This window comes from Dipodomys ordii, unplaced genomic scaffold (assembly GCF_000151885.1).
Source record: "Dipodomys ordii isolate 6190 unplaced genomic scaffold, Dord_2.0 Scaffold99, whole genome shotgun sequence".
Lineage (NCBI taxonomy): Eukaryota > Metazoa > Chordata > Mammalia > Rodentia > Heteromyidae > Dipodomys > Dipodomys ordii.
Window position 1 is genome coordinate 3,673,301 of NW_012267315.1, and position 20,071 is coordinate 3,693,371.

At 40.4% G+C, this 20,071-nt stretch overlaps 1 protein-coding gene across 1 annotated transcript in view; it reads left to right on the forward strand.

Moving 5' to 3' along the window:
• Positions 1-10,201: 10,201 nt before the first annotated feature.
• Napb (N-ethylmaleimide-sensitive factor attachment protein, beta) overlaps positions 10,202-20,071 on the forward strand; it is a 39,251-nt gene continuing 29,381 nt past the window's right edge. The window contains exon 1 of the mRNA XM_013027058.1: positions 10,202-10,307. Within this exon, the coding sequence (XP_012882512.1) occupies positions 10,210-10,307 (98 nt within the window). The 5' untranslated portion in view covers positions 10,202-10,209. The remainder of the gene's footprint in view (positions 10,308-20,071) is intronic.

Consider the following 20,071-nt stretch of genomic DNA (forward strand, 5'->3'; position numbering starts at 1 on the left):
AGGCACTGTCACACTGACTAACCACCAATACGCTGCATGATGTAGGGAAAAAGCTAACACTGGAACACGCTACACTGGCCATACCTTTAACTAATATGCCAGGATGAGAAGTGCTTTCTTCCTTCCTGTTAGCTTTGAGTGCTAAGTAAAAATAGGAATGGTCATAATAGCTGCAAATATTTTTCTGAATTTCTGGATGATGGCACTGTGCTATATTCTAATTCTGACCCATTCTGCAGATAGGCAAGCCCTCTACCACTTGAGCCATCCCTCAAAGCCTCATAAACTAATTTTTGACAGCTAACTTAACATTAGGGGATTGATCTCACAGCTCTAATGCCTCAGCTTTATCTTGGGAAAACTGATCCAAGAGCACAAGCCAAACGAGAGTACTGCCATCTTGTGGTAAGCGTTCATAACGGAGACAGCCCACTGGAATGTCTGCACTGGTGCAGAGCTTTCTAGATGTCACACTAACACGTCCGGGGCCATTCCCCATGTCCTCTCCTCTTACTATTTCTGTGGTTCAGCTGTTCGCCCTTCTCTCTGGATAGATATATTTTCTCCTAGTCAATTATTTTCCCCCAAATTTGGCTAAGATGTAATACAGTCTCTGCTCTAACTTACAAATTTTACTGTCTGACCTTGAGAGATTGTTGGTCTTTCAAACAGCTTTTCCTTTCTCTATAGTACATCAGTTGCTTTATTTCATGAAAGTGAACAAGAGAAGCGACCTGGTTATAGCCTATCCTTTATTCCCCACCACCATTCCTTCCTCCAAAAAGACCAGTGAATTTAAGGGTCTATCCAGACTTTTCTAACCCTGAACACTGAAAAAGTATTGTTGGGAAATAGTACCACAAAGAATATTTGCGTTTTGTCAAAGGAGACCCTGAAAGAAAACAAAATCATCCCTCATTTGCTGTCAGTTTGGTATGATCTGACATCACAATGAAAGTAAGTCCTTCCCAAAGAAGAAGTGTTGAGAACCTCAAGAGACAATTTACTTACTTTTAACTAAGAGCTAGGGAGCTAAGTCTCATGCAGGTCCCCAGCCCTTCGACAGCTTGGCTAAGATGGCAGCAGAGCTTGAGGAACTCTAAAATGCTGCCGTCCCAAGGGAAGCTGCTTCTCACTGGGTATCACCATTACTTGGCTCTCCATGAATAATCCCCAGGTATCTGAAAGAACAAGAAGTGGGGCTGGACGCCAGTGGCTCACGCCTGTAATCCTAGCTACTCAGGAGGCTGAGATCTGAGGATCAGTTCAAAGCCAGCCCAGGCAGGAAAGTCTGTGAGACTATTATCTCCAATAAACAACTAGAAAACCAGAGTGACATTGTAGCTCAAGTGGTAGAGCGCTAGCCTTGAGCTGAAGAGCTCAGGGACAGCATCCAGGCCCTGAGTTCAAGCCCCACAACCGACTGAAAAAAAGAAAGAAAGAAAGAAAGAAGAAGACGTGGGGAGAGTCCTGCTAATGCCTGGAGAAACCAAGGCTCAAATTTGCATCTGATTTTGAATTAGCCTCAGGGCACCGAGGCAAGAGTATTATGAGTTGAAGTCCAGCCTGAACTGTTCAGTGAGTTCCAGGCCATCATGGGCTATATAGTTAGAACTTATTTTATTTTATTTTTATTTTTATTTTTGGGTCCGGTCGTGGGGCCTGAACTCTAGGCCTGGGTGCTGTCGCTCAGCTCTTCAGTTCAAGGCTAGCACTCTACCACTTGAGCCACAGCGCCACTTCCGGCTTTTTTCTTTTTGCTTATGTGGTGCTGAGGAATCGAACCCAGGGCCTCATGCATGCAAGGCAAGCGCTCTACCACTGAGCCACCTTCCCAGCCCAGTTAGAACTTATTTTAAACAAACAAAAATACAGGAAAGAAAGAAAGAAGAGAAAGATAGAGGGAGGGGGAGAGAAAGAAGGAACCTAGTAGTGAGGCAAGAGGAATTTCCCTGGCTTTATGCTATTTCCTGTGAACTTACCCCTTTCTTCATAGCTGACAGTACAATGGACTCAGCTGTGACTTATGAAGCTACAGATTTAACCAACTCACACAGACAATATATGAAAAAATAATTGAGTTTGTACCAAATATGTTTATATTTTTAATTTTTTATTATTATTCCCTAAATAATACAGAATAACTACTACTTACATAGTATTTATATTCCATTAGGTATTATAAACTTTATTTTACTATTTCAGAAAGCCTTGGAACTATTCCCATGGATACTGATGGACAGTTTTTTGCAGATAGACATGACATCTGGACTGGGAGAAGAGTCACAATGTAACAATCTCTATACCTGCTACCTGCAGTGTCTTTCTCCCCACTGGAGGGTGGAAACAAATTAATGGTTGCAAATGACAAGGACTGATCTTGTTTTTGTTTTTTGGTTGGTCATGAGGCTTGAACTCTGGGCCTGGGTACTTCCCTCTGCTTTTCAGCTCAAGGCTAGTGCTCTACCACTTGAGCCACAGGGCCACTTCTGGTTTTCTGGTGGTTAATTGGAGATAAGAGTCTCATGGACTTTTCTGCCCAGGCTGGCTTTGAGCCATGATTCTCAGATCTCAGCCTCCTGAGTAGCTAGGATTACAGATATAAGCCACCGGCATCCAGCTACAAGGGTTGATTTTATTTGCTTTCTTCCTCTAGCCTTTATTTTTTTTTAATATAGCACTCTTTGGTAAGTTCTTTTGTCCCCTAATTTATTCTGGTCTTGACTGGCTACCGAACTGGCTATATTCCATGCAGGAAGCAAATCTATTGAGATCCATCCTACTGCCTGGCACTCTTCCAAGGCTGGCCTGGAAGGAGCATCTATAGTCTGTGACTTGCTTGAGTATCCTACATGTGAATGTAGCACAGATCGTGTAGCACTCAGACTACCCATGGCAGTACTCACTGCAGCCCTGATCCCTTATTCCTGGAGCTGCTGCAAACAGACATGGCTGACCTTGACTAGAAATGCCCTGTGGTGCTGCGGATCAGGCCAGCAGCAGGTGCACAAAATGTTGACAGGACAAGGTGGTGCTGCAGATGGCTCCAGTTGGCGTTGTCACAAGGGGCTCAGTGTTCACTTTCTTTTCCAGACTAAGAAACCTGAGAAACACAAGGTTCAGAAAAAGTCTCCTCAGTCTACAGAGTGCTGCTCCAGGGGTATACAGGATGGATGAGGATGCCTGAGCAGGGGAAGGGAGGAAATGATGACAGCCCATCTTCCCGGAGGTGTTTTCCACAATGAAAGGTGAACTTAATGTTAAAAAAAAAAAAGAGTAGCCAGGCCCCAGTGGCTTATGCTGTTCATCCTAGGTACTCAGGAGACAGAGATCTCGAAAATCATAGTTTGAAGCCAGCCTGGGCAAACATATCCATAAGCTTCCATCTTCAAAATAACCAGCAAAAAGCATGGCTGGAGTCATGGTATAGTGCCAGCCATGAATAAGCAAGCCAAGCCAAGTGTGAAGCCCTGAGCTCAAACACTAGTGCCAGAAACAGAAAAGAAAACAGTAATTTAGAGGAATAGGAATAATAAGTTTTCTTGGTCTATAGTATAGCAAGGTGATTATAATTGACAGCAATTTCATATTTATTTCCAAATGGTGAGAAGACAGACTTTGCATGATCCCATCAGTTCCCTCCACCATGAAAGCAAATAAAATGGAAGTGGTTTGTGTGAGTGGCTTTTGCTTTCTGCCACCCTCTTTCCATCTTTCTGTGAGGAGATGATCATTTCACTAAAGCAATGGGGCAACAACAGTTGAAGAAGGTTGAGTATTTATTAGCATTCTCTAAATTTGAAAGTTCAAGGTCTTTGCCCGTTTTTCTATTTGGTTATTTGTATTTGTATTTGCTGATTTTTCATATGATTTCTCTATTTTTGATATTTTTTCTTACTTTGATTTGGGTATATGGGGTACAAATATCTTTCTAGATGGTGGTTTTTCTTATTCTATTTATGGCACAGTGGTGAAAAGAAATTCTTAACCATAATGGAATGGATATATTGATTTTTTTCTCTCTTCTGGTTTATACTTTTGATGTCTTACTTAGGAACTCAAGGTTGTAGAGCTATTCAAAGCTAATTTCCTGTGCTCTCTTCCAAACATTTTAAAGTTTGACACTATCTTTTTCTGTCCATAATCCATCTAGCTTTTGTGCATGGCACGTTTGCTAATGGTTAGTTCAGATCTTTTGTACGTATAGTCTGCATGAAGGGCATATGGCTGTCCTTTCCCATATTCCTGGTTCGGGTTTTAAAGTCGTATTGGTCATACAATGAGTTTGGGATGATGTAAGTAAGGAACTCTGCCGTGAACAGAGGCATACAGCAATGAAAAAACTTAGAAGGACTTACCAATGGGATGTGAATATAAATAGGAAGGTGCAAGGGTACTATGGAGCCTAGGGAACAAAGCAGTTGTCTGAAGCTAAGAGCAGTCATGCTTGCCGTGCCTGAAGGATGAGAACAAGAACAATTTAGAGTCAGAGAATATCAGCTGGCCACTTTGTCGAGGGCTTGGGGATCAAATGCTATATCCTCACTCACCTTCCATCCTTCCTTACCTCATGCAATAGGCACCTTACATCATTGGTCAAACACAAGTATGAATCATAGGTCACAGGAGCCCCATTGATGGGATTCCTATTGGGTTGTGTCCTGGGGTAGAAGGTAGCAGAGGGACAAGTATACCAGGGTTTCTCAGAGTCACACACCAGTAGGAATATACATCTCCTTATCCGTATATGGATGTGTATATATGTAAAGATATATTATGAGAGACTGGTTCACATGATTATAGAGACTGGGAGGTACATAATCTGTCATTTGCAAACCAGAGATCCAGGAAAACACCCATTATAGAATCATAAAAATGCAATACGTGGCACTACACAGGCTGTGAAAGGGACACAGTAACTAGACACAGTAACTAGTAACAGTAACTAGAACACGAAGGCCTGCTTCACTGTGTTCAACCCTCACTGGAATTTATGAATGGGGAAATTCACACTGTTCACTCTTAGGGGCTGCGAAAACACCGTAAGTGTTGATCTGAGGATAATAAATACATTTTGGTAAGTAAGTGAATTTGTAAACAGGGAAATTATGAATAGTAAAGACTGGCTGTATTTTCACTCAGTTATTAAGATGCAGAACAGGTGTGCAAAAATTCAGCTTAATTTGATCTATTATTATTTTATTTTATTTTTTGGTGCAGTCCTAGGGTTTAAAATCAGGGCCTGGGCGCTGTCCTTAAGCTTATGTACTCTAGCTCTCTACTATTTGGGCCACAGCTTTACTTCTGGTTTTTTTGGTGGTTAATTGGACTTTCCTGTGTTGGCTGGCTTCAAACCACAATCCTCAGATTTCAGCCTCCTGAGTAGCTAGCATTACAGGTGTGAGCCACCAGAATAGCCTTTTTTATACATGGACTTTCAGGAGTCATTCCAAATCCAAACTTCAAGTCATTATATAGCACACAACTGTAGTTACAAAAATAGAAACATGTTTCATAAACAAACAAAAATGCAAACTACAAACCTGTTCCCCAAGCACATCTTTGCATTTGAAAGTTTGATTAGATAGAGACATGTATATATTAAAAATAAAAGTTTTGTTACACATGTTAAATTATGAGAGAATATCTTATTCCCAAAATGTCTTTGAATTATATTCATTGCATAGTAATTTGTGAAAAGGAATTAAAGGGCATGAAAGAAAGAAATCATCTATTTCTCTCAACAATTATGTTTCAAGCACAAAACCATGACTTTGATAGATCTATCTTAAGCACAGATGAGAAAGGTCTGAGTTTCAACTGTGTCGCTTGTCCACTTGCTGAAATTTAAAGTACTAAGTTAATTAAGACAGTTTCTAGGCCAGGTGTCAGTGGCTCACACCTGTAACCCTAGCTACTCCAGAGACTGAGATCTGAGGGCCACAATTCAAAGCCAGCCAGGGCAGGAAAGTCCATGAGTCTCTTATCTCCAATTAACCACCAGAAAACCAGAAGTGGCACTGTGGCTCAAGCAGTATAGTACTGGCCTTGAGCTGAACAGCTGAAGGACAGCACTCAAGCCCAGAGTTCAAGCCCCACGACCAACAACAACAACAAAAGTTTCTATACATTTTCTAACTGTCTAGTGAAAAAGTTACATTAACTAGTGACCCTAATATAAGTAATATATATTTTCTCATATTTAGTAATTTTACTATTTAATATTTTCCCCAAGCAGATAGTCATGTCAATTCTTTCTTTTCTAACTTTTATCAAAATTTTAAAGAGCATTTTCTTAAGAAAATATTAGATTGTATTTTCAAAAGCCATATTTGAGAATATTTGTAGCAACTTTAATGTGGTATGAAATGGAACTCCCTCCATAAACTAATGCTGTTTTGAAATGTATATGTATATGCATATACATATACATATATATATATACATATATATGACATAACTAGGGCTTGGAGGTATGGCTCAGGTGGTAGGAAGCCTGCCAATGAGTATAAAGCATCAGATAGTGAGTTCATCACAGTCTCCAATGGGGGAAACAAACATACAACTAATTATTTCTCTGAAATTTACTGATCAAATGCTCTTGGGTTTCAAAAGGCTGGGGTACAACTCAAATCATACCTTGCAAGTAGACGTCTTGAGTTCAAATTGCAGTATTGCTAAAAGGAAAATGTACTTGGGTTTAGAAAGTCCATGAGGAAATTGAAAAGAATTGCTATAAATAGAGCAATTAAATTCTGGTCCTAAAGGTGCACAACTTTATTCACAGGAATGAAGGATATTTGTTTTCATTACTACATTGCTTAATGATTTTGTGAAGAGATTTCTGGAATGTCTCCATTGGTCCCCTCCTTCTAAGGTAGAGCACATTGCTTTAGAAGTGGACTGCTCTATCCAGTGCCTCTGAACCACCCTGACCCTTAAAGGCAGAACTGAGGCTGGAATGTCCTGTAAGAGGGCAGCTGAAATCCTAGGCAGGACCCTCATGGCTTCAGGACCATGTGAGGCAGAGTTTCTCCTCAGCCTAGAGCCTCTAGTATCACAACTTGTTCAGGGTAACCAGAATGGACCAGAGTGTGGAATCACTTCTAACCTAACGTTAGTGGTGGTTATAAACTGTCTTCAAATCTACTGAGACTCTCCCATCAAGACGTGGCACCCTTCCCCATGAATGAATGAGCTTTATCTCTTTGCTTCCATGTGGAAAAGTGATGCTCCATTACTTTTGAGAGCAGGTTATAAAAAAGGTGATCCTATTTGATCTAACATTCTCCCTCCCCTTCTAGGAAAACATGCAGAAGGCCATACCTTCTTATCACAAGGTCATTTTCTGATTCTGCCTGTCTTAGAGCTGAGAAATCTCATGGGGCTTCAGCCCTGCCTTTGTGCCTTTCTCTCTGATAGGCAGGCGAACACTTAATTTTCTAGTGTAGACTCTGATATACTGATTGGTTTGGGTGTCCATGTGTCCTCTGGATTTTCTGTTAGAGAAAGGCCAGCAATCTGTTTGACCCAGGCCTTATTTCAGAGTGAAGTCCATAACACTCACAATCTACCTTCTAAAAACATGCCTGGAATCATTTCCCTCTTTTTTTAGTAAGTTCTCAGAGCCCCTGAAAGGCAAGTTGATATGATTCAGATCAGTGTCCTCCAAAGGTCCTGGTGTTATGTGCTTGGTCCTCAGGGTTGTACTATTTGCATAAGTTATACATAACCTTAGGAATTAGGTCCTAGTGGGAGATCTTTAGCTCACTGGAATTACATTCTTAATGGGATTGTGGAATTCACAGCCCATATACCCGCTTTGTCCCCCAACATCATACACTTCTTGGCTCAAGATGAGAATGGTTGTGCTAGTACTATGATATTCCACTCTCAAAAGAGGATCAAAGCCTTAGGGCCATCCAGTCTTACAGTGGAAACTCAAGAATTGGAAGCTAAAATAATCCTCTTTTTCTTTATAAGTAAATTGCCCTAAGCATCCCATTGTGGTAATACAAGGCTAACTAATTCATATGGTGAATATAATCCAGTGTTATCCATTAGGACTCTGTGTAATGACAGGATTGTCCTACATCCGTATACTTCATCATGGTAGCCACTAGCTATGTGTAGCTATTGAGCATTTGCAATGTTGTTACTGTGACTAAGAAATAGAGGTTATATTTTATTTAATAGTGTTGAATTTAAATGTAAAGTTGCTATTTGGCCATCCTAGAGAGCTGTAATGTAAGTAAATGGATCCCTGCGTCTTCTCCAGGGCAGCTCCTACCTGAGTTGCTCCCATTTCATCCCTGGCCCATATTAAGGGGTCATTCCTCTTATTTTCACTTCTGATCCCTCTTCTCTCAATCTAGTCAGTCCTTATTTTGTAAAGTTTGGCTCTCTTCTTTGCTTCCTCCTCTTATCTTGACTCTTATCTTGACAGCTGTAATCCTAGCTCTCAGGAAGCTAAGATCTGAGGATTGCTATTCAAAGCCAGCCCTGGCAGGAAATCCAATTAACCACCAGAAAACTGGAAGTGGCACTGTGGCTCAAGTGGTAGAGTGCTCGCCTTGAGCTGAAGAGCTCAGGGACAGAGCCCAGGCCCAGATTTCAAGCCCCATGAAAGGAAGAAAGAATGAAGAGAAAGAAAGAAAGAAAGAAAGAAAGAAAGAAAGAAAGAAAGAAAGAAAGAAAGAAAGAAAGAAAGAAAGAAAGAAGGAAAGAAGGTTTAAAGGTCTACTTCCTAGATCTCAGTTCAAGGAGATTCTAACACCAAGTTCTAGGCTAGTGGCCTAGAAATCTGTATTTCTTGAACATCCTACAGAACTTCTGTATTGCATCAAGTTTGATAGAATTAGAAGTTTTAAGTTGGTCCATTCAATCTTATCCCCGTAGTTTATTTTGCTTTTCAGGGTCTATGTCCAGTTTTTGCAGTTTTTCATCTCTTCTTTCCTGCATTACTGTCACCCTCAATTTCCTCCCTTCTTTCTCCAAACTTCTACAAATACAAATCAGCTTTTTAAAATGGTACAAATATATACAATAATTTTTCATCAACAGTGCACAATGCCCTGAGGTTTCCTCTTTCTTGAGTGTCCTACAATGTATGGACTCTTTAATGGAGGCTTTACTAACTTTTCTTTCTAGGAGTTTGGTCCCTTTGGCCTTGTTCTCTAACAACAAGTTTCTTTTTCTTAGGGTTGTGTTGCTGATCAGTGTATTTGTTAATAGTTATAAATTGTCATAAGTTCTCATTTGGCAGTGATGTATTTGCTTCATCACTTCTGTGTTAGCATTGCCAACCACAACTGGTCTAGACATTGTATTAAAAATACAATTCCCTCTGGAAATCATTGGCACAGGACTGCCTCTATCTATGGATAGTTCTCTTAAGAGATTTGAAGTCTTCCTGGCATACAAAAATGTTGGCCTAGAAGATCCACCCTGTGGCCAGTATTATATAAGGGATAAGTCAGGTCAATGACTCACATTTATTTAATAGAATTCAGTCAATAAAAAGGGTGGATTATGTGCGTTTGGCACACATGCAATTCACTTCTACTAAAAAGAGACCAGCAGAAAGTTGCAGCTTGGGGAGATTTAGAAATGACTTTGAATTTATATTGGGGGAGATGATGCATTCTTAAACATCTTGCTCCCAGAGATTAAAAATAGCTCTTCCCACCAGCTGTTGCTCCTTATTTTGGAGAGTGGGGGAGGGCCTCACATGGTTGATGAAACTGCTCTCAGTGGCTGTATTAGATTCTGTTAGAAAAGACTTGCATGTAGGTTGAGCATTCCAATCTGTTACATCCCCATCGGTCCATTGCTATGTGTCAGTCGTATGCAACAAAGATTCTTAAGGCTGCATGTTCCGAGTGATCGCTATTGTAAGCCAAGAGTCGTTTACCAACTTCCGATACTTAAAAGCCTTAGTTCACCTTAGCCCAAGACCCCTATAGAGGGCCACGCCCCCTACGCCAGAGTCTGGGGAGTCCGAGCGGAGACCCCTCCCGGCCCTGCCCAGCAGCCTTCTGGGCGTTGTAGTGGTTATCTCTCGTATCCAAATGGCCGTGATAGCCTGTAGGACTACAAATCCCAGCAGGCACCGCGCCCCGCACCTGCGCTTCCACCACCGGGAGGGCCGAGGCACTCGAGAGCTTCTCCAACGGGCGGAGGAAGCGGTGGACAGCGGCAGCTGGCAAAATGGACAACGCAGGGAAGGAGCGAGAAGCGGTACAGCTGATGGCGGAGGCTGAGAAACGAGTCAAGGCCTCCCACTCCTTCCTCCGAGGGCTGTTCGGGTGAGCGCCACAGTGTGCGTGCCCAGGGGGTTCTCCGTACTCCCCCCTACTCCCCCCCCAAACCGCTGCCCTTGCACGGTCCCCAGAACACCCTCGGGGTCCCCTGAACCCTCCTAGGGGCCCTCAGGTCCCAGGGCCACCCTGGAGTCACCCAGGTTGTGTCTGAGGACCCCGTGTGTTCTCCAGAGACCTTCCTGGGCTCCCAGAGCCCCCATGGGGTCCTCTAGAACAGCCCCCGAGGCCTGCGAGCCCCCCACGTACCCTCCGAGGTCCCCAGTGTCTTCTGCATCCATAGGAAGTGTTCCGGGTTCCCAGTCCCCACGCGCATTCCAGATCCCTCACCACACCTCTCTGGAGTGCCCCCCGAACCTCGTTAGAGGAGCCCTCGGCCTCCGTGCGACCTCCAGAAGTCCCCCTAAGCTCCCCTAGAGACTCCCAGAACGGCCCCAGGGGCGCTCAGCCACTACCGTCCTCCAGAGACACCCAGGTCTCCCTCATTTCCTGCCCCCCAGCATTGGCTTTGTCAGAATCGTAAGGGTTCCACACCTGGATCTAAACCTTGCTTGTGGGGTCCCCTTGGCCTGGCGAGTAGGATTTGTGCTTTTCGTGGGGATGGAGTCCACAGCGTTCCAGGAGACCCGTGTTGCTGGATGAGGGGTGCCGGGTGCTGTCCAGGGATCCAGCCTGGTGCCTGGCTGCCCGTGGGGAGTGCTAGGCCACCGCCCCCATTCCCTATCCGGGAATGGCTCTCTGGCCTTGGCCCAGGGCCCTGGTGACCAGTAGACATTTATTAAATACTCCCTGGATAAAAGGAATTCATTTCCTCAGTATTGTGTTTTTCCTCTGCCAGAGGTGGGTTTATTACCAGTGCCACCAGTTTGATTAAAGATAACGTTTTAAGTCAACATCTTCGGGGAATTTCCTGTCGTCCTTATTGTCTTTTTTTGTTTTTTTTAATTCGTACCTCTCAAAAAGCAGAGCCTGCACTGACAGCTTGTGCTGGCTGGGCTGTTGATTATGTGAATGATTCAGCTGTTTGTGATGAGAAAGAAATTTCTATCTTTCTTTTTGAAATTGAAGGTCCTCTGTTGTCACCAAGAGCACCATGTTCTTCTCAAGAAGGATACTTGGCACATACTAAACCATTGCATTGTTTGACACAATTTTATTTCTGAACAAATTCAGTTTTGTCTCTTAGTTCAGGAAACACAGCCAATGAGTGAACTTTTGGTTTTGCGAAGTTCATTCTTTTGGTTACAAATTATAACATTGAAGTATCATGAGATATTTTAATGGTAAACCTTTATAGATACCTCTCCAGGAAAGGCTTATGAATAAGTTTCAAAAGGGTGTGATAGTGTGGGCTGCAAAGATGTATAAAGATAATGTGCCTGTCTTCAAGGACCTCACAGAAGGCATTTATTATAGCTGATTTCTAAACTTCTCATATGACATATGGCTCAAAGATTTGCCTTGTTTCCCATACGAAAGTTACAAGGGCCTTTGTCTAGTATTTAATCCTAATGCCAAACAGAAATTCCTCTGTCTGATTCACAAGACATTTAAAATTCATTCAAATAAATTCTAATGCCATAGCACTTCATGCCAATAGGAGATCTTAATGTTACATTGCATTTCAAATCAAGATGTACTTCTTGGGAAAATCTTAATTGGCAGAGAGGGAAGAAACAGCTCTGGATACCTCCATTTGGTCAAGAGACATTTGGTTTTTTGAAAAGTAGGTCAAATCTAGGGGCAATAATCCTGAAAGGATTCTGAGAAATCTTTGCTTTTAAAGAAATATCTTTTGATTATTGCTGCCCTACATCACTGACAGGCCATATATCAGCTTTATTCACACTCCATTTGCACATAAGTCATTGTATCTAGGTCTATCCTGGATATAGGAGCTCAGTTTATTATCTTAGCTTCTAGAACTTTGGGCAAGTTAGTGTTGCTTCCCTGAGTTTCATTCTCCTCTGTTATAGTAGGATGCTAAATAGTGCGTCCAATAATTAGGGAGAGTTTAGTGAACATATATTTGTGAAACCTTGAGGATTACAGATGTTGGAGATGCTGCTTATCAGAAGTTAATTTGCATATTCTTTTTTGGGGTGTGTTCCGGTCGTGGGGCCTGAACTCTGGGCCTGGGCGCTGTCCCTCAGTTCTTCAGCTCAAGGCTAGCGCTCTACCACTTGAGCCACAGCACCACTTCCGGCTTTTTTCCTTTTGCTTATGTGGTGCTAAGGAATCGAACCCAGGGCCTCAGACATGCAAGGCAAGCGCTGTACCACTGAGCCACCTTCCCAGCCTGAATTTGCATATTCTTAAAAAATGTCAGCTCCAGTTATTTATCAATAAAGTTTGAGGGGAGAATGAATTAAGTAGCTTTTCTAGGGTTTTGGAGCCAAACACTTGATCATTGGTTTTGTAATGAAATAAATAACCTAAAAGAGTTAGTAATTTATTAAAATGCCATGTAAGCATTATTTATACTTTTGAGGACTGTGTTATTTCCCATAATACTTGGCTTCTGGCAAACTTAGAGAATGAAGAATACTTAAGAGTACTGTGAGGTTTAACAATAATATATCATTTGAAGGAAAAAAACAATTTGCTGTTAATTTCAATGAGAAGACTAAGATTTTTTTATTATTATTATCCATGTTAGATGCTTAGTATCCCTTATCTTCCGTAGGTAGCATCACATGCACCTGCCATCACCTTTCTAGGCTGGAGTACGAGTTACTCTACCCTGATCCTCTTCCAGTTATAATTCTTTAAAGTAGTGTAGTCTATACTCACATTAGACTCCTGAATTAGCAACACAGAATTAACAAGATACACGTATACCTCAATATAATTGGAGCTCACATAACTTAAGAGCTGAACAGTTAATGTTTACAAGGGGATAGATGGTACTGTCTTAAGGATATGGTAGCCAGTAAGAGGTGTTTGGTATATTGCAGATGTTTTATATCACAGACATTTGTAATACCCTGACTGCAGATTAAAGCCTATCATGGGTTTATGTTCTCCTTTTCTCATTGTTGATCTCCCACCCACACTGGCTTTGTGGCAATACTGTATGCTCATCATTATTTCATAGTTCTTATTTGTTGTTGTTGCTTTCAGCATGATGAAAATATTCACGCATATTCACAAGAAAGGGCTAGTCAATATTTCTTCAGATTGTTAGGCACAAGTTCCATGCTTTGTCTGCTTGGTAGAACAGGTGACTGTACTTTCCCACCATACCTTTCTCCCATAGCCCTTTCCCACAAGAAAATAGCTGGAAAGTGATATAAACATTGCAGGAACAGAGGTTCTACTTCTGCTTTGTTTTTCTATGTGATTGCTGGTTAGTTAAATAGTGATGTGTTTCTCTAGCTGTAGATAAAATTAAGTCTTATCATTCTGAAGGATATACAGTCGTCCCTCACTATGTTGCATTTGCTTATTGGGGCTTCACTGTGTCATGGGTTAAAAATATGTAAATAGTTATCCCTCACTTATCACAGCATTTATGTTCCAGAGAACCCTGTGTTAGGTGAAAATCCACGAAGTAGCAATAAGTTAACCACAATATAGCAAGGGATGACTATATGACACTGCTATTTGGTGGACTTGCACCTACCATGGGGGTCTCTGGAACATAACTCCCGTGATAGGTGAGGGATCACTGTAGTATAGTATGATATAGTATAGTATAGTAAAAACTACTTCCAAAAGCTGTGTTGTCATTTTGTTCTTTGGCATGAATGAGCTATAGAATTTTGTAGTAATTTCAGGTTTTTAATTTAGATCTTAATAAGGTTTAAAATAATTTTGAAATTCAAAGACCTCCTTATTGTTAGCTCCATTTGTTGCTAAGATAGCAGAAACCGAGGTTAACCTGTACAGTGCCATCTAAGAAAGAGGTGCTTAAGAATGACAGATTATAAAGGAGGTAGAAATATGGCTGTGTCAGTGTAAATTTAGTGAAGGGACCGATTGCCTATCTTGATATTATCATGAATCTACAACTGACTTGCTATTTTTTTTTTTTTTTGGTCCAGCCATGGGGCCTGAACTCTGGGCCTGGGCACTATCCCTCAGTTCTTCAGCTCAAGGCTAGCGCTCTACCACTTGAGCCACAATGCCACTTCCGGCTTTTTTTCTTTTTGCTTATGTGGTGCTGGGGAATCGAACCCAGGGCCTTAGGCATGCAAGGCAAGCACTCTACCACTGAGCCACCTTCCCAGCCCCGTGACTTGCTATTTATAAAAGCTGGAAATATTTCTTAAGCACTGTAGGCTATTATCAGAGTTCATTTGGCTTTATTTCAGTGAAGATGAAAGTGAATAGGCTGGGCACTGTTGGTTCTTGCCTGTTAAGACTGGGAAGATTATGGCTGCGGGCTAATCCAGCAGAAAATTCAAAACTTATCTCAACATTAGAAGCTGGGCATGGTGGCATATATGTGCCATATTATAGGAAGCCTAAAGTAGGCAAGTTGTGGTATGTGCAGGTACCTGTACATTACAGTAAAGATGTGTCTGCATTTTGCCTAAGTATGTACTGTCCTGTGATCGCCTTCATAAGGCATTTAGGATTTTCCCAGCTATAATTAAATATTCCACTGCAGATTAAACTTTTAGAAAAATCATAAGGACTTGACCGTTAAGTGATAGAGCACCATCTCTAAATGAAAAAGCCAAGCAAGAGTGCAAGGCCCTGACTTCAAAAACCTCATGACTAGCACCAAAAAACAAACAAAACCCAACCTAGTAGGGTAAGCTTTACAGATAGACACAAATGATATGTATTAAAAATGTATATTGTAATGTAAGAACTAGAATAATCTATGGATAATTATTTCAGATATTATGTGATATAAAACAAATGCAATGATATTTGTGGCTCTGGTTCTCTCATTTACAGTTTGATGACCATCGCTAATCAAGAAAGTCATTCTCAGGGGACTTTTGTTTTAACTTTCAAATGGGCAGAGTTGCTAGGCTTGAACGGGGTGTCAAGATGTAGGAATGCTTATTCAACTGCACAGAGAAGTATTATGGTTAGTTTGAATCATTCTGTATTCTAGTTTTAGGTCATTACAGTTGGGTGTCAAATGATATAACACCCAACCTGGACTTTTTCTGCTTGCATTTTTTTCAGAGTTCATCATGTATTCACTCTGTCATTTTTGTGAGAATTACTTAGAGTAGGAACACATGGTAGGTGGCTTCTTGGGAGTCTATTCCGTATTGTTGCTATAGTCCAACACATTACCCAGCTAGAGGCATGCAGCAGGAAGCTGGTGAATGTTGGTAGGGAAACAATATATTAACACTAATACAAATCCTGATTTTTTTTTAAGTTTACTTTTGTCTTTTTTTTTTTTTTAGAGTAAATGTATAGCTAGGTACTGGTGGCTTACATCTGTAATCCTACTACTTACAAGGCTGAGATCTCAGGATCATATTTCAAACCTAGCCTGGGCAGAAATTCCAGAAGACTCTTATCTCCAATTAACAACCAAAACCAAAACAAACAAACAAAAAAGCCTCAAAGTAGAGCTGTGGCTTAAGTGATAGAATGCTAGCCTTGAGCAAAAAAAAAAAAAAAAAAAAACAAAAACTCAAGGACAGCCCCCAATCCTTATCTCAAGCTCCAGAATTAACACCCAAAAAAAGGAGCAAAAGTGTAATAAGTGAAGAGGTATTCATGTTACTTTCTTCTGTGTTTTACTTAAACATTTATTTTAAACAAATGCTACAATAAACAAATATTATGCATGTTTCATGCATAGTAGAAAAGTACAGAGAATACAGAGAGTTTTAGTTGGACAGTAAATTCTTCCAGTCATCCCCCACCCCAAAGTAATATATCTTGATTTTTCAGGGAGGAAACTGAGATTTGAACTCAGGACATCATACTTGCTAGGCAGGTAGTCTACCATTGAACTATCCCTTTTCCTCCCCAGGAACCTGTATGTACTACAGTTTGCCACTTTAGGCTTCCTATAAATTGACATGCTTCTAACATTGAGATGAAGTCTTAACTTTATTGCTGGACTGGCTTGCAGCCATAATCTTCCCAGTCTTCTCAGGTAGCTAGGGTTACCTGTGCCCAGTCCAAAGAAATAGTTTTTAACTGTCTCTTTTTAGTTTTCCTAATAGTTACTATTATAATTCTAAAAACTTCTAGGACACTTCTGATTTCCTAACCATATCTGTGGATTCTGCTGGAAATGTTGAGGAATTTGCTGGAGTTTTTGTGGCCTTTTATGCAAGTAATGATAAATCTAACAGCTTAATAAGTCTACCGTGAATAGAGACAGTTATCATGGGAAGAAAGTATCTCAATTCTAATTTTACCATGTATTTTCAATGTGAGTTAGTGTTATATTTTGAAGATCTTATCAATATCTATGGAGATAAACATGATTTTTATCCTTAGAGTTATTAATGTGTTCAGCAGTGAATGGCTTCATATTGAACTATCCTTGCATTCCTGATTATACATCTGTAGATGATGGTAATGATGATAGTGATGATGATGATGATGTTGATGATGATGATGATGGTGATGATGGTGTAGTGACAATGATTAGAGACGAGCTTGCTATATGGCCCAAGGTGGCCTCAAACTCTGAATCCTTCTGTCTCAGCATCCTCAGCATTAGGGTTACAGGAATGCACCTATCTCTGTGCTATTTTATCTTTTAATAAGCTCTTTAGATTCTGTTCTTATATATTTCACTTAGAATTGTTCTACTTAAAATTCTTTTATATGTATCACTTTTGTTATTTTTATGCTTCTTTTTATTTTATTGTAAAATTAGTGTACTCATTACCTGGCTTATGTATAGTCTTTTTATCAAGTTTTATTAATGGTGTAACAGGCATCTCTCTTGTTGTTTATTTGGGGGGTTTTTTGGTGGTGTTTTTTTTTTTGGTGGGCCATGGGACTTGAATTCAGGGCCTGAGTGTTGTCCCTGAGCTTCTTTTGTGCTCAAGGCTACTACTTGAGCCACAGTGCCACTTCCAGCATTTTCTGAGTAGTTTATTGCAGATAAGGATGTCACACACTTTCCTGCCTAGACTGATGCCAAACCTCACTGGTCAGATCTCAGCCTCCTGAGTAGCTAGGATTATAGGTGTGAACCACTCATGCCTGATAATAAGTATGTCTTAAATGAATTTTGGAGTTTTTCCTTTTAGATTGTGGTCTTTGAAAGGTTTTTATATTTTTATTTTAGGTTTTTTTTTTAGGATTAGATTTTATTGAGAAGGGATTGGAAATAGGATCTCACTATGAATGTAGCCCTGGCTAGCCTCTTGCTATCCTTCTGTCTAAGAACTGAAATTACAAGGCATATACCATTCGGAACATATACCATCAAAGAGCTATCCAGGTTCTTTGAAAATTTATGTTGAATCCTCTTATGGTAAAGTTTTGGAAATTTTTGGTGTGTCTTCCTTTGATAACTTTCTCTTCAGAATTTGGAGTGTTTAAATTTTCTATTTGTACTGAAGCCAGTATTTGGTAAAATTTATCTTCCTAGGAGGTTATTAATTTCAGCCAAGTTTAAAAATTTTTTGTTTGCAGAGTTGCACAAAACAGTCTTTTATGGCCTGTACAAAATTGTTTGTTTCTGTAGTTACCTCCTTCATGGTTTGTATCTATACTTGCTCCTTTTCCCTTGATTCTTTTCATTTTCTCTAACAACCAGAATTCGGTTTATTAGTTGTTCTGCTTTCTGTTTTTACTTAATTAATCTCTGCTTTTACTTTTATTGTTTTCTTTTCACTTTCCTTTTGTTTTTCCCTCTGGCTTCTTGGGGGAGGAGTGAGTAGTTTGCTATTTCCATTTTTATTTGTATAAACCAAATATTTAAGATGATAAATTTTAAAGCTGTTTTAACAGCTCACTGTGGCTCTTGACATATAGACAGGGATTTTATTTTAGGTCATTTTCCTTTTTTGGGGGAAAGGATCATTTGTGGGTTCCTGAGCTCTTTTTTGCTCAAGACTAGCCCTTTACCACTTTGAGCCACAGCAGCACTTCAGGTTTTCTGGTGGCTAATTGGAGATAATAGTCTTAGGGACTTTCCTTGCCCAACCTGGTTTTGAACGTCAATTCTCAGATCTCAGCCTCCTGAGTAGCTAGGATTACAGGCCTGAGTCATCACATCTGGCTTGGGCTTGTTTTCCTTTTGATCCAAGAGTTCAGAAAAATGTTCTGAAACTTCATCAGCTTCATAGGCAAAAATCTCCTTTTTATGTTTTAATTTCTACTTTTCCTTATAATCAGAGAATTTGAGATTTTCTTTGCCCATACATACTTTAGAAGAAAGTGGATATTTTCTTAACAGGGTTTGGTAGTATTTATAAAATGTAATCACTGATTATATTGTGTCTGTATTACTTTGTTTATCCACTTGATCTGCTTTGAACAACAAAAGGGGCCCATTAATGTCTCTTTTAACTATGTTTCTTCTACCTTTTTACATCTCTTGTAGTTTCTGTTTTCAAAAGGTTGCTGCTGTGTTTTTGGTACATAGATATTTATACCTAGTATAATTTCATTATGAATTTTATCTTTTGTACTATAAAATATACTTGTTTAACATATTGAGTGCTTAGAGCCCAAATTCTACTTTGTCTGATTCTAGGATAGCAATCCCTTCTTACTTGTTGTTTGTGTGTCTGCTTTAGAACTGCATTATGTAAGGGGATTAAACATTTAGCCAGTACCTGTGCCTGTGTTTCACAGCCCCCTATTGAGCCTGTGGTGGCCACATGGCTAACATTGAGGAAGAACAAGTGGAAGGGACACATGCTCCCATTAGACAAAAGTGTAGTGACTCTCCCCTGCTGTTACCATGGCTATATTCCCTCTGTAAGAAAATAAGAGGGCCTAGTGCTGGTGACACATACTATAATCCCAGCTACTGAGGAGTCTGAGATCTGAGGACTGTAGTTTGAAGTCAGCCCAGGCCAAAAACTAATTAATTAATTAATTAAAACATCTGTGAGATGCATTATTTCTGATTAACACGCAAAATGCTGGAAGTGGGCATGTGGAAGTCATACAACTTCAGCCTCAAGCAAAAAGAGCCTGAGACCTTCAATTCAAGCCTCAGTAAGAAAGGGAGAGAGAGAAGTGGGGGGGGGGGGCCGCAGGGGAAGGAAGAGGGGAGGGAAAGGAAGGGAGACTAGCCATCCCAGAGAGAGTCTCCATTTCAGAAGAGTGAATGATGACACTTGGAGAAAGAACTAGTCTGCAGTATCAGGTGAAAATTAGCAAGAGAAAATTTTTGGAGATGTCAGGGTTGTTTGTGGTGGTGACAAATTAGCATATATTGGTTTATGTATTTGCTATTCTTTAAACTATCTCTTTTTTTTTGGTCCGGTTGTGGGGCCTGAACTCTGGGCCTGGGCACTATCCCTCAGCTCTTCAGCTCAAGGCTAGCACTCTACCACTTGAGCCATAGCGCCACTTCTGGCTTTTTTCTTTTTGCTTATGTAGTGCTGAGGAATCGAACCCAGGGCCTCATGTATGGAAGGCAAGCACTCTACCACTGACCCACCTTCCCAGCCCTAAACTATCTCTATTTTAAACCTTTCAGAATAGATTTATTTTAGTTAATCTCTCATATTGAGCACAAAGTTGAGTTTCCTTTTGTGAAGAGACCTAAAATATTATTCATATGATAGTTTTTTTAACTGTCACACTGCTTTTCTATTTTAATTGTGTATTATGTTTTCTCTGAT